Source organism: Ammospiza nelsoni, chromosome 4 (assembly GCF_027579445.1).
Source record: "Ammospiza nelsoni isolate bAmmNel1 chromosome 4, bAmmNel1.pri, whole genome shotgun sequence".
Lineage (NCBI taxonomy): Eukaryota > Metazoa > Chordata > Aves > Passeriformes > Passerellidae > Ammospiza > Ammospiza nelsoni.
The window spans coordinates 32,447,137-32,461,158 of NC_080636.1; the positions used below are offsets into that span (position 1 = coordinate 32,447,137).

The 14,022-nt window shown below is 46.5% G+C and overlaps 1 protein-coding gene across 2 annotated transcripts; it reads right to left on the minus strand.

The window, feature by feature from the left end:
- Nucleotides 1-11,938: 11,938 nt before the first annotated feature.
- HELT (helt bHLH transcription factor) lies at nucleotides 11,939-13,297 on the minus strand. 2 transcript variants are annotated; one of them, XM_059471385.1, is made up of 4 exons: nucleotides 13,271-13,297; nucleotides 12,795-12,899; nucleotides 12,554-12,650; nucleotides 11,939-12,432 (listed from the first exon to the last, which is right to left on the minus strand). In XM_059471385.1, the coding sequence occupies exons 1-4, from the start codon at nucleotides 13,295-13,297 to the stop codon at nucleotides 11,939-11,941; spliced, it is 723 nt and encodes a 240-aa protein (XP_059327368.1). The 2 variants fall into 2 exon arrangements, with proteins under 2 accessions (XP_059327368.1, XP_059327367.1); XM_059471384.1 differs by having other exon boundaries at nucleotides 11,939-12,435.
- Between the last annotated feature and the right edge of the window lie 725 nt (nucleotides 13,298-14,022).

The following is a 14,022-nucleotide window of genomic DNA, read 5'->3' on the forward strand; positions in this document are numbered from 1 at the left end:
ATACTTGCTGACTGTCAGTCTAATTTTCTTATTGTTTTCGCTTGATTAGTTCTGTATGACCTAAGGTCGCCCTTAAAATCCACATCTCTCGTGAAGACTCCGAAAGGCCTTCTTTTTTTCAAAGGGATGGAAAGTGCCTGCCATTTCTCCGGACAAAAGCCTGGAAGGTTTTCAGTTATTAGCCTCCTGAAGCAGCCCTTTCGCTCACCCAAGCGCAAAAAAAACTCATTAGGGGGCACCTTTCTTTCTGGCTTCTTTATCTGACGCATGTAGGGTTTACGTGTCTCAAGATTTGCAGGTCTCGGGTGGATTTGGACGGCCTCGCTTTTAACCCCGCTGCACTGTGGCTGTGCCCACCGCAGACATTTGCCTCAGCTCCGTGCCCTTAACCAGCTGGAGGTGCTTGGTCGTTCCGAAAGCTGCCTTGCACCCGCTTTGTGGGGCTGCTGCGGCGCTGGGGAGGCACGCTCCTCGTGCAGGGGGCGGGTGGGAAGGCAGCATGCCTGCCAACATGCTTTATCTGGGCATCTCGCCCTTCAGAGGGCACGGGCAAAGCTGCCAGCTCCTGCCTTCACTTGAGCTGCCAGAGGTTATAAATCAGAACAGCATCTGATCTGCTGTGCCTAAACAGTGCTGCCCAGCAACGCCACACCTGGGGTTACTTTTTAAGAATTAAAATCTCTGGAAATTGTACTGGCAGGTTGTGAGAACCCAAGAAATTCCTCTGGCTGCCCTGGAGAACGCGAGGCCCTGTCAGGGGGCTCAGGGACCTTGGCACAGAGCCCTAGACCCCTGTGCCTTTGATTTAGCCCTTAGAAAAAACAATTACCAACCTTATATGAAGAATTACAAGCAACAAAAGTTTAAGTAGAATGATAGTGAATTTATCACAAGATGAAAAATAGATTTTTTTAGAGTTTTTAGAATGGGGATTCAGAAAGCAAGATAGAAGAATCTAAGCATATCGAGCCTTTCTCCTTCTTCTTCTTGGCCTCCATCTTCTGCTGTGATGTTGGCACTTTTAGATTGGTTTAAAGTAGAAGCTCACTGTCTAACATAGGTGATAAGTATTGGAAAGTAATTGTAAATATTGTACATGTACTTTTTGGTATAAAAAGATACCACCCCGGGGGGCAAGCAAAGTGCCTCTGACTGTCTTGCTGAGTGGACCTCAGCAAGTCAAGAAAAATAATTTTATAGATAAGATACAATGAGCAACCTTGAGACTGAGAAATTAAGAGCTCTGACTACTTATTTAAGTACTGGGCTAAGAAAATAGACTTTCTAACATATCTCAGAGTCACTCTGACCAGCTAAATACCCCAAGAGCAGGTATTACAGTGACTAATGTTGCTCACTTGCCTAGGCTCCTGTATTTTGTTGAGGAAGGACCTCATGACTGAAGAAAGAGGAGCAAACTGATTGTTTCTCTTCCATAAAAGGGCTGCCTGGTGTCTCTGATGAGACACCTCAGTTCAGGCTGGGATCTGAGTCTAAAGAGAAGAGTGATTCACAGAATTAGAAGGAAAATAAGCAGATCTTAAAAATGTAGAAGCCAGGAAGATAAGCCAGGGCAGGTACAGAAAAACGGATGTCTTGCTCCTGCAATGCTACTTCTTTTGGTCCTGAAGGACAGCTTGTCCTTCACTGGGTTAGAAGTGACTGATCCTTCTGGGTTAAAATTCAGTAGAAAAGCTCAGGGCTGTAGCTGAGGTCCTACTTCCAAGCACGCAGGATGGCAGTTTTGTAGCCATTAACCGTTGTCCTGGCTGTTTCCAGGGACTGAGTCCTTGTTGGGTTGCAAGAATGTACCATTATGGCCACTGATTTTTTCCAGGCCTGCCAGCTCCTATGATATTTCTGTGGTATTGACACTTCACCTCAATCTAGTTTTCCTCTGCAATCTGGTTCCTCTGAAATCTGAATGGGGCAGCACTCAGTAAAGCAATGGAAGTCATGTGCACAAGGCTGAGCTTATAAGCAAATCCTTGCAGGGTCAACACTGCATTATCAACAATGCATAATATGCATTATTTTTTCAACTGGCATAAATTTTGAGTAGTGATTAATTGGATATAATGTCAAATACCATGAAAACTATGGGGTCTACTCCATAGTTCAAAGTAATAGTTACATTATGGTCTGAAGAATGGCAGAAACAAGGAGAAATTAGAAATTAGAGAAGAATTTGGGACCACAGTCTGGCAGTTATTTTGAAAGTATGAAATGGTTTCATTTAAAAGGAACATTAAAGATCATCTAGTTAATCTTGACTTGGGGACCTCTGTCAGTAGAGTCCTGCCTGCTCTCTTTAATGTGTCAACTGGTTAATCTCATCTCCTAGAAAACTTCAGGATGGTAGTGGGTCCTGGAATGCGTCACTGGGACCACATAGAAATTGTGATAATGTGATATATTGAGTCTGCTGAGGCCTCTGAGGGCACCAGAAGTCAACCCACAAAGAGAAATTGTACCAATCTGGTAACAGGAAGAGTATTTTTAATAGCTTTTTTGCATTGGTTTCTTTTTCTGCCTCAAGCTATGCAGGAGCATTTTAAGCTTACAGAAGAAACACTATGCAGTGATAAAGAAGGAATTTGGAGATTGAGGTGAAGTTAACTCTCAGCATCTCCCTCAGGAGACCATGTATCTTATGCTGAAGTAATAAGACAATGCAGCCTTGGAAATCATGGTGACAATAAGGCTGAACCATGATGATGGTGACATCTCTGGAGATCCATTAATATCCCTCATCCATAAGATCTGAGCAAGCATCATTTAGCAGTGTGGTGTGTTAGCATGTTAACTATGATCTGTAGAAAAATTTCTGAAGTTATCAATAACTTTGCTGGGAGTTTGCGGATAAGTACACAGTTATTTGGCTAATGATTAGAATAACTTCCTGTTTTTCTTCAAAATGGTCATTGTCTATTGTTGGGGCTGTCCTGCACAGGGCCAGGAGTTGGACTTTGATGATCCTTGTATGTCCTTCCAATTCAGGACATTTTTTGATTCTATAATTTAGTATCCTTACACTTTTTTTAAAGTCTGATTATAATCATGACACATTCTTTTAGGGTATGTAGGGAAGGTTTGACAACCAGTCTGAAATAGCCCTGGAAATATAGTTATAGGGACAACACATTTTCAGGAGGTTGTGAGACATTTGACTACTCCTTGAGCTCAGCACATTTTCCCAATGCCAGGCATTGTCCATTCTGAAAAGGAGCCAATAATTTAAGATAATGAAGAAGCTCAGCTGTGATTCTGACATGCTGGTAGTCAGGTGTGGGCAAATATAATTTCTTTCAATTGGGAAAAATATAGTGGTTGTGAAACTGTGTTCTAATGTGGAACTGTTCCAAAAATGGAAAGAAACTGGATGAGTAAGGGGTTCAGCACAAAAATAGCACCTTGTCTAAGCATAATCTTTCTTTTTAAAATGTAAAAAGCACAAGCTTCAGCATCAAAACTGGTTGCTGAAGAATTCTAAATAATAATAAATTATTTTTCTAAAGATAGGTTTAAAGATTGGCTATGCTATGATGTACCTATTTGTAATGAAATGCCAACTCCTAAGAGTTATGAGAACACAGCATTATTCACTTCACTTGTGTTAGCAGCCAGAGCTGGTAAAATTTCAGTGACTGTAATGAAGGAAAAGAAAAGAGAGGAAAGGGGAAAATAATTTATTTCGATTTAAAGCAATGGAAAGCAAAATTCTCCCCTAGTACGCATGTGCTTAATAATATAAATTTTCTTATTTTACATGTAGATGCTTTATACATAGAGTCCTTGAAATCCTTGAAGCCTTGGCTTCATGGTGGCAAAGGTGGCAGGGAAATAAGGTGCCTGTAATGATGCAGACTTTCAGAGCTGAACCAGTGCTGTGGAGGGGATCAAGCTTCTGAGCTTGACATTTTGACAACCAGATTATGGAGAAAGGACACTGGCCTTCAGTGGATGGCTAACAATTTTGTTTGCAACAGTGCTTGCTGGAGGAAAATGGTAAATAATCCAATCTTCCCCAGGTAAAATTCTTTCCCTCTGGTCTGTAGTACATGCAACTAGTATGTAAAAAGTATTTGTCAACTGCACAGCTGTTTCATTTCAGTGATTGAACTTGTTACACCTTCTGACTGTATAACAATCACACAAAATATTGCATTTTTTAAATTAAATACAATATTTTAGCATGGAGATGTCTAGCCCTGTTTGAAATATCTGAGCAGATAAATTAGGCTACTTGCCAGGCAACAGTGAGGGTGGGATTCAGCTGCCCTGGTTTTTTCCCCGACTTGTATATCTGAATCTGACCTATTGATCCCACATTCCCTCAAAATTAAAAGGGAAAATATATATATTCCAAGGAAAATGTACTTATTTTTTAAGGGAGAAAATAAAATCAGTCTGATAAATTATCCTCAGGAGCTGCCTGTTTATTCCTCTTGACTAGAAAGATTGCTTAGAATGATTAATTCATTCTCAGAGCATTTCCTTTGAGACAGTGAACAGCTCTTTCTGGGACTATAAAGCAAAGCTGACTGTAACACAATTGCTAACTATGTGTAATATACAACAAACAAAGAAAATCAAGGAAAATTCTGCCCCTCTGCTCTGGTGAGACACCACCTGGAGTGCTACATCCAGTTCTGGGGTCCTTAGCACAGGAAGGAGATGAAGCTGTTGCAGCAAGTCCAGAGTGGGGACACCTAGTTAGTTAGAGAAATGGAGCACCTCTCCTAAAGGCAAAGGCTGAGAATTGGGATTTTTCAACCTGGGAAAGAGAAGGCTTTGGGGTGACCCAATTGTGGCCTTCTAATACCTGAAGGGAGCCTACAAAAAAGATGGAGAGAGACTATTTACAAGGGCATGTGGTGACAGGACAGGGAGGAATAGCTTCAGAGTGAGTGTAGGTTCAAATTGGATATTTGAAAGAAACTCTTTACTAAGAGGGTGGTGAGGCACTGAAACAGGTTGCCCAGAGAAGTTGTGGATGCCACACATCACTGAGGTCTTCAATGCCAGGCTGGCTGGAGGTCTGAGCAGCCTGGTCTTCTAGTGGAAGGTGCCTCTGCCCATGACAGGGAGGTTGGAATGAGATGATCTTTAAGGTCCCTTCCAACCCAAATCATTCTGTGATTCTGTATTAATTTCCTGAAAATCTTCCTGCAGAAGATTAATTTCCTGAAAAGAAGATGCAAAGCTGCAGCGTGGAGACTTGCAAATAACTTTTGAGAAGATGCAATATTTGGTGAAGAACAGCATACCATATTGCTGCTTGGAACCTCCTCACCATGGAAAGACCATTTGACCTCACAGAGCTGGATTAGCTCCTCCATATGCACACTGAGGGATGCTTGCCTTTCCTTTAAGTGTAGACTGTTGTGCTCAGTTGCAGCACTTTTTCTTGGAGGAATATTTTATGCACTGAGTACCAGAGGCAGAAGGACCTGTTCTCTACATGACTTCCCTTCCATGATCAGCATAATTGTGTGTTTAAGACAAGATGAGGTTATTTTCTTCCCATGTATCTTTATAAACATGTGACTGCATAGTTGAACTAACAAAATGAGCATGAGGAGCCACTGAAATATGTATTGCTTACCTATTTGGCAAGGTCTCAAATGATGCAACTCCACTATGTCTTCTTCTTGTGGAAGCAGCTATAGCTTCATGGATGTCCAGGGATCTGCCACCTGAACTAGCTGAGGAATACAGGCAGTATATGCATATAGCTAACAAGCATGTGGGAGTCCCTTATTTGCTTTAACATACTCTCTTTTCTGCAGATGGTGCCTTGAAAACAGTGGTACCTTTATCATAATTGTATTCATTTTCCTAGATCTTTGCTGTCCAGCAGGTTTTGACATTATGCAGTAAATTATATACTCTTGTTTACACTTTTTTCCCAATTACTTTATTGCCTTTTCTAGACATCAGAGAGAATTTAAAACATTAATTACTATTACTATTATTACAGCAATAATTCTGGCAATTATTTCAGTAATAAAACTCCAAGAGTAGTTTTTCTATCATTTCTTCAAGAGAGAAGGTACTGTACAAAAACAGTTTGTGGCATAGAAAAATTACTACTACATCATATGATAAAAAGGCATTTTGTAATGGAATAGGAAAGACTTGGGTTATATTGATTCCCTTTGAGCATTCCAGTGTATAATTGTGTTGGATGGGATACATACTCTCTCAGGGTTTCCTGAGGTTCTTAAAGTTTGGTTATCTGTTCTCAGTGAATGTCAGTGATCCCTGTTACCCTTTTCTCAGTTTAAAGCCATGTGGGGTTGGTTTGTTCAATAGGTTTTGTTGTTATTGTTCCTTCTACATATTCCAGTCCTGGAACCCCAGCAGCAATGTCAGTAAGGGTAAATTATTTCCATACTACCACGTTTAGGGGAAAAGTCTATACCCTAACCTTTACTCATGGCTGTAGTAGTATCACTTCTTGTAGTGAATAAGGTTGTACAGGTGTATCAAAAACCTGTCAGGGCAAACCTTGAGGTTGCCCTAGGATATATTGAAGGATATTTTAGTTTGGGGGGAAAAGTAGAAAAGACTAATCCTATATCTTAGTCATAAAAGACTGATCTTAAAAGGCTAATTTCTGTGAATTCTTCCCCTGGAATGGCACTAATGTAGCATGCATGGGAAATTGTGAGGATTGAATAAAGCCACATTTAAACAAATAACAGCCAAACCAAACTAGGAATTACTGAAAAAAGCTAAACTGAATCCAGGTGTACTATGGAAGAGGGCCTGTACAAGCTTCCTCTGTGTGTAGTACACAATAGTATACACATGATCACATGTACCTCCAGAGGAGGAGAATGGAAGGAAAGGCAAAAGCCACAGTCTCCACTCCTCCCTAGCAGTGAGAAAGCACTGAAGCCATGTCACAGCTTCCTGCTAATGCCTCTAAACTGAACATCTCCTTCAAGCTGATACCTTGAAGACAAGACCAAACCCTCCCCTGGCTGACTACCATCTTATTTCTCCTTTGAAAGGTTGAACCAGGACACAGTGGTTCCTTAAAAGAACATAGAAATTGCTTTTTAGGGGCCGAATGGTTATGAGAAGGTGCCCTCAAAGAGGAACACAGTTTTTAGCATTCATCCTTGAGACTTCAACTTTCTGGAAGAATGTCTAAGCCTCAAGCTAGGAACTAAGGGCAGGTAGATGGAGATACAGGTTGAATTACAATGAAGGCACTTTCTGCCATGATCCCGGCCTTAAGGGCTCCAGTTTGACTGGGCCCTACTCTAAATACTTGCACCCTTTATGGGACTGAAAGCATAATTTTGGTGCTGGAATTCACAAGAGATGGAGATGAGCTCAGAGCTCAGGCACTGCCTGGTTTCCACAAAGCTAGTAGGAGACCAAGATTCTCTAAACAAGTGCTGCAGGGTTAGCTGGTGTAAATATTTCTACATGCTCTGGGGGTAAAAATAACTTCATAATGTTCACCAAAAGCATAAGAACTGAGTCACAGACCCTGTAATGAATTCCCTGTTGCCTTGAAGGACTCCCTTGTTTGAAGGGCCTCATTTTTTAATAGCACAATCATTACATTCACTAGAACTGCACTTGGAGGTGTTGTATTCTTACAGTAATTAAAAATTAAATTGCCTTTAACTTTTCAGACCATACATACTAAAGTTTAGATTTCCTGTTAGCAAAAGTGGGTTTTTTCAACCTAATTAATTGTATTACTTCTGATTAAGCATAATGCATATTAACATTCAGTTGCTGTAGCTTGAAGATAAACGTTAAACAATCTCTTTCCTGAATTTAATATTTTTTTGTTTGATAAATTTCCTAATGTAATATTCTGAATTTGAATCTTACAAACTATTCCTCCTTCTTGTCATGTGATGTTTCATTTAATAGTCTTCAATGTTGCTTTTTCTCATCTTTTGAAACGAGTTTTGTTTGTTTTGATATGCCTATGTTAAATTCAGTATGCAGTATGTTGCATGGGTAGATATCCAAGTTTTAACCTTACATACATACTAAAATGACTTTTCTTGTACTTCTTTCTATAATCCCTTTTCTCTTCAAGAGAATTTAGTGTTCTTTTCCTAAAACAGCCTTCATGCACTATGCAGGAAATTTTGCTAGAAATAGACATGATGATTTGAGACTCACTCAAGGCAGGAGGAAAATCTGTGGGATCAGATGCTGAGCAAATATGGCACTGTTGGCTGGAGGGTTTCCTTCCAAAAATCTGCCTTTGCAAAAGGGTTGCTGGACAAGCCTGCAGCTGCTTCAGTAGCTATGTCTAATACACAGACTGTTCCACAGGCAAACAGAAGGTTTCCTCCTCCTTATAATTGATTCAATTTATAATGGAAAAACAATCCCTCTGGACTTCTAGGCACTATTACATTCTCTCCAAGAATGTGGCAGGAGGGCAAGAAGCTGATCTGATTGGGGTGATCATTGTACCCTGGCACCTAAGACCCTCTGCTCTCCTAAGCACTTCTGGCATGGTCCTGGTCAAATCATGCAGGCTACCTTTGAGCCTGGGGAATAGCAGCAGCATTCCACAGAGCTGTGGGACCACAAGACTTATAAACTGGCAGGATCTTCACCATGGGAAAGGGATCATACCCATACCACTAGGAAGCCAATTATTGTGTGCATCTCTACTGGAACAGATCTGTAATGAAAAGCCTTTGTTGGTGCAGTTCCTTCTCTTTCCGGCAGTTGTTTCTTTTAAACTCATGGCTCAGTCCCTATAGGTGTAATGATGCAGATCTTTGTGGTCACGGACCCAAAGTACAATAAAAATACTCTTTTCTAGTTAGCTACTGATCTGATTGATAAGATGCCCCAAGAATGACTGTGTTGTCCTGAATTCGGGGACTTTGTTCAGTGGCATCGGCTCTTTTTTCCAAGGCTGGAAACTCCACAGTGTGGCACTACCAGCAAAGCCCCTAGGTCTTTGAATAATGCATTCAGACTAGTGTAAAACCATGGGAAGAAAGAAGAGTTCTGATCTGTGTTATATACGCTCAAAGTCCATAAACATTTTTTATTTATTTAAATAGGAAAAGTGAGACAGTAGAATTTCCTCCAGGCTTTGCCTGTTGCCTATTGAAAACATAAAGCTTTAAGATGGAGAGTTTATGCACAGGCTTCTTATGTCCCTTTGATCTAATTGGTGATGTTTTATTTAAATAATAATGCAAATAAATCCTTGGGATGAATTAGGGAGTTGGAGATGTTTTCAGTAATGCAATATTCCAAAGATCAACATAAACTCTTCTACTGTCTGAGTAAGTAGCAAGAGAGAGTCAGTATCAGATACAGAACTGTAAACTTACATTTTGCTGTCCTTTGATCCCAACATGATTATTTGCTCTCAACATAAAGAAATTACTGAGGTGTGACCATGCTGTACAACTATTTTCTGGGGCGAGAAGAATTGCAGTACATGTAGGACGTGGAATGTGTGAGGAAAAGAGAGGAATTCCAGTAGCAGGAGGTGGAAAAGAGGGTATTAAAGGCATGGGAAAGGAAGGCAAGGCAAACTGTGGCAAAAGAGATGTGAAAGTCTAGGAATGAGAAAGATGCTAGCTGAAGGAAAGGAATAGGACATGATAGAGCAAATCATTCACCATTAAGATTTTTAGCCAAGCAGGTTCATAACACAGAATCTAGTATTTTGAGGGCTTTGGGAATTAAAGTAGTTTATTTTCAGGAACAACTCCTCTCTATTCATTCTCTGTGCTAGCTGCTCCTGGACACCAGTAAATTTTACTCCTATGCCAGACAATGACCATTGCCAGCCCAGAGAGGCACCCTACCTGGGACCAGGTACAGCCTTGATCAGGCCCAGCACAGGTGTCATCCAGCTCCCATCTGCTCCCAGCAAGGTTGGAAGGTGATGCTCATGGCAGAGCTAAAATAAATCCCAGGGGGAAAAAAAAGCTAAAAGTCTCTGTCTGATAGGCACAGAAATGCAAAATAAAATCAAGACAAATGAGCTGAACCTCTGTCAAAAGACAGGGGATGCCTGTCCCAAGGGAGCTCTGTACCCCACTGCCTATGCTGACCCACCTGTGTGCACAGAGCATGGTGTGCAGGTGTGGGTCTGAGCTGGGAAGGCAGCTCAGCTCCCATGCCTGCTACAGTTGACTTTAGCAAATTCCAAAATAATTTTGGGGCCAAAAGCAGGAGGGTGAGCTCAGAGCCCTGAAAGAGTGGAGGGAGGGGAAACTTTTATCCTAAAGTCATTGTAAAGCCAAAGAGGGGTTTATCCTCCACAGCTAAATGAAAATGAAAAGGGAAAAAAAAAAAGAAAGAAAAAAATGCAGGATAGCAACATTGGAGAGACAAAGACTGTCATGGACCAGTGCGAGTTTGCAAAATTATATGCAAATGACCCCAGTTTTTACCATGGTGGCCCTCTGCTAATCCCACAGAGAAAATCTACTTAGCAAAGGAAAGTTTTGTTTAATTTGGTTAACAGGGACCAAATGCTGAATATATTTATATTTTCAGGGAAATGCCATATCTTTAATGTTTCAGGCACAAAGTGGGATCACAAGAGCTTAAAGCTCACAGAATATGTCATATAGCATTTTGACCATATTCTGCACCCAGCGCTGATAAAAATGAGTGCTGGACATGTGTTTTCATAATAGTCACCAGCCATTCCTGCTGCTGAATGTGTTTGGTTGAGTCTGTATTGTTCTGTGTACGCTGACCAAAAGAGAAGTTCCCTCTGGATTTACCATCCTAAAGGTGTCCCGAGGAAATGGGGGTGTTTTTCTCTCCTCCCTAGCTGACTCCTCACCATCCCGCCGTGTGACCTTTTCCCCATTAATCTGGGATAGGAGCTTTTCCTGTGTTTACAGGTTAAATGGAAGATACACATTCCACTTTTTACTCATTGTAATGAAGATCTTTTTGTCTGTCTCCGAATAAAGGGTCGGGTTGGTTTACAAATTGCGGGTCAGCCCATTCCGCGACCTGGGCAAACAGTCCAGGTCAAATCTCCTCAAAGCCTCCCCACCCAATTGGAATAAGTTAATTTACCCCTCGACGGCTCTGGCCCCGCCGGGCATGGCCGGGCTGCCCGATTTCCAGGGGCTATGGAACACCCGGGACGCTCGGTTCAGGCGGGGCTGGAATTGCCCCGGCGGGAGGGAGCCGTGCGCGGCTCCGCGCCAGCGGCGAGGCTGGAGGGACTCGCTCCCGGAGCTTCCATTGGTTTTATTCTCAGCGCCTGCCCTCCCCGCCCCGTCCTGTGCCTTCACCATTATTCATCCTCCTCTGAACGAGCTGCGCCGCAGAGAAATTCTCTGACAGAGCACACGGGAGATGCGGTTCGGACACGTGCCCCTGGAGCACCCCTCCACGGGCGCGTGGGAGGGCAGCACCCGCAGGGCTTGCGGGCGAGGGCGGCATCCGCCACCTCCGGCGTACGCCGGGGCTCCCTCCCAGCCCCCGGTGACGGCCTGCGAGCAGAGGCCGGGCGGCACCGACACCCCGCCCGTCACGTCCTGCCCCGCCTGTCCGGAGCGCCGGCCACGGCCGGTGCGTGCAGCAAGCTCCCGGGCCCTCGCTGACCACGTCTCGCTCGTCTCTTTGCCCTGGTGGCTACGTGGGGAGACTCCCACCGCCACCCGAGGAAGCTCCCTCACGGAAACAAAAAGCAGCGGCGGGTATAAACTTTTATTCCAAGGCATCACTTGTACAGGCACTGGACCCCGAGGTGGGAAGACGAGCGGGTGGGGGCAGCTTCAGGCCCTCGGAGAGGGCGGGCGGGGGCAGATCTGGGCCCCCGGGGGCTCCTCCTCGCCATCCGGGACCCCTGCGCATCTCCCTGCCCCCGGCAGCCTCCCCGTGCGCCCGGGTGTAACCCGCAGTGTCCGCGGTCATAAATAGGTGTTCTTTCAGGCGGGACGAGTCTCTATAGCATGGAGGGGTGCTGGCCCGGGGGCAGCCCGAACGCGTTGGGGTGGGAATGGCCGAGGAGGTTGAGGTAGTGGCGGTCCAGCCCCTGCACGGAGGAGAGGAAAGTGCTGCGCTGCTGGCCGGGGCTGGCGAGGGGTACGGCGGCGCTGGGCAAGTGGTAGGGCAGGGAGGGGTTGCGGGCGGCGCCGTGCCAGGGGAATGGCCCCCCCGAGGGCGGCTGGAGCACGCCCTCGGCGGGACTGTGGACGTGCCCGGGGCACTCGGGCCCAGGATGCAGCGGGTAGGAAAAGTCCGGCTCCGGGAGGGAGCCCAGGGACGTGAAGAGAGGCTCCGTAACGAAGCGTGCTTTGGACTGGAGAAAGGCCAGGATGCGGGCGTACTTGGTGTCTTTGGTCTCCATCCTCTCCACCGTTGTTAGGTAGTGGACCAGGTTCTTCATGCACTCGTGGTAGCCGTAGTGGAAATAATTGGCGAACTCGGAGAGCAGCTCTGCTGGAAAGGAAAGGGAAGGGAATCGAGCTCCTCAGGGTCGGGAGAGGAGGGGGGAAAGCCGCCTCCACGCCACGGGTGACCCGGCGGGGGCCGCGGGAGGTCGCTCCCGCCCACCTACCCTTCTCCCGGCTGCGGGGAAAGTCCGCCGAGTGCAGGGCCCGCAGGTACTGCACCGTCATCTCCAGGATCTCCGCTTTCTCCAGCTTCCCCGAGCTCTGCAACGGGCAGGGCAGGTGGGCATCACCTCTCCCCTGAGACTGCTCTGCGTTCCACTGGGCCGCCCCCTAGCCCCGCCGTATGGGGGGATATCGCGGCGCACCGGGGAGAAAAGGGCGTAGGGGCTGCTCCCCCCCGCCTACCTGCTTGGCCAGAGCCATGGGCACCGTCTTCCCCAGCTCGGTGAGGCAGCGGTTGATGCGGTCCCTCCTCCGCTTCTCAATCACTTTGTGGGACACCGGCGTCCTCTGCAAAACATATGGGGCGCGTTAGTGGGGGAAGAGAAAACAGACGGATCCAGTCTCGCTGTGACAGCTGCCCCCGGCCCCGGTCTCGACCCCTCCAGGGAAGGCAGTCCCCAGCCCCGCTCCGAGCAGCGGTGCCGGGCGCGACGCGTTCTCGGGGAGGATGATGATGCTCCGGTGGCCAGTCCTCTCCGCGCGGCCCTGGTGGCTCCCCGACTGCGCGGACGGCCCTGGCAGGGCAGCCTGTTTTTGTGAGGGGGCTGTGGTTGTTTTTTGTGGGGGGGCTTTTCAAAGGGAAAGGCGGCGAAGGGCTCTGGGCTAGGCCGGCTTGGCGGCCCCGCAGACCCGTGCGCGCAAGGCGGGCGACGACTCACCCTCCGCTCCTTGAGCTTGGAGGCCATGGTGGGGTCTGCATCCCCTCTCTCTCCGGCCCCCTTATAAAGCCATCACTACTTGGGGGGGACCCCGGGGGGCCTCCACGGGCCCGCTGATCCCATAGGATTACGGGAGAGCGGCGCCGAGGGAGTGTATGCATTAAAGATCAGGGTGGAAGGGGGCGAGGGGATGAGGGGCTTTTTTTCTTCTCTCTTCTTCCTTTCCCCCCCTCCTCGCCCCCGTCCACGCAGCCGGGGGCGGCCCAGCTGTGTCGCCCCACGTGGACCTCGGGGACACACGTGACTGTCCCACAATAGCGGCGGGGATGGGGCCGGGGATGCGGCGAGCGGGGCGCAGGACGCGGTATCGCGCCCTGCGCCCCGCTCGCCACATCCCCGGCCCCGTCCCCGCCGCCAGCCTTCAAATCCCCGGCACCCCCTACCCCTCCCCTTAGCCCCGGAGCTGACTGCATTTTAAAGCCTGTCCAGAGTCATTAAAGTAATTAAGTAAGCCCTTAATAGGCTGTTCCGCCCAGTTCAAGGGAGAACCCTTGGAGACGGAGTGGCCCCGTTTGTTCTCAGGCTTTTCTCACACGACTTGGTGACACGTCCATCTTTATAAGAGGTGGCAGCGAGGATTTTTTTGTTTACACCGCTTTATGCGCCGGGGACACCCCGGCAGGTGTGGGACCGGGGGGCTGGCACACGATATCCCCCCCCCATCATCCCCCCCTTTTCTTTTTCCGTCGGCC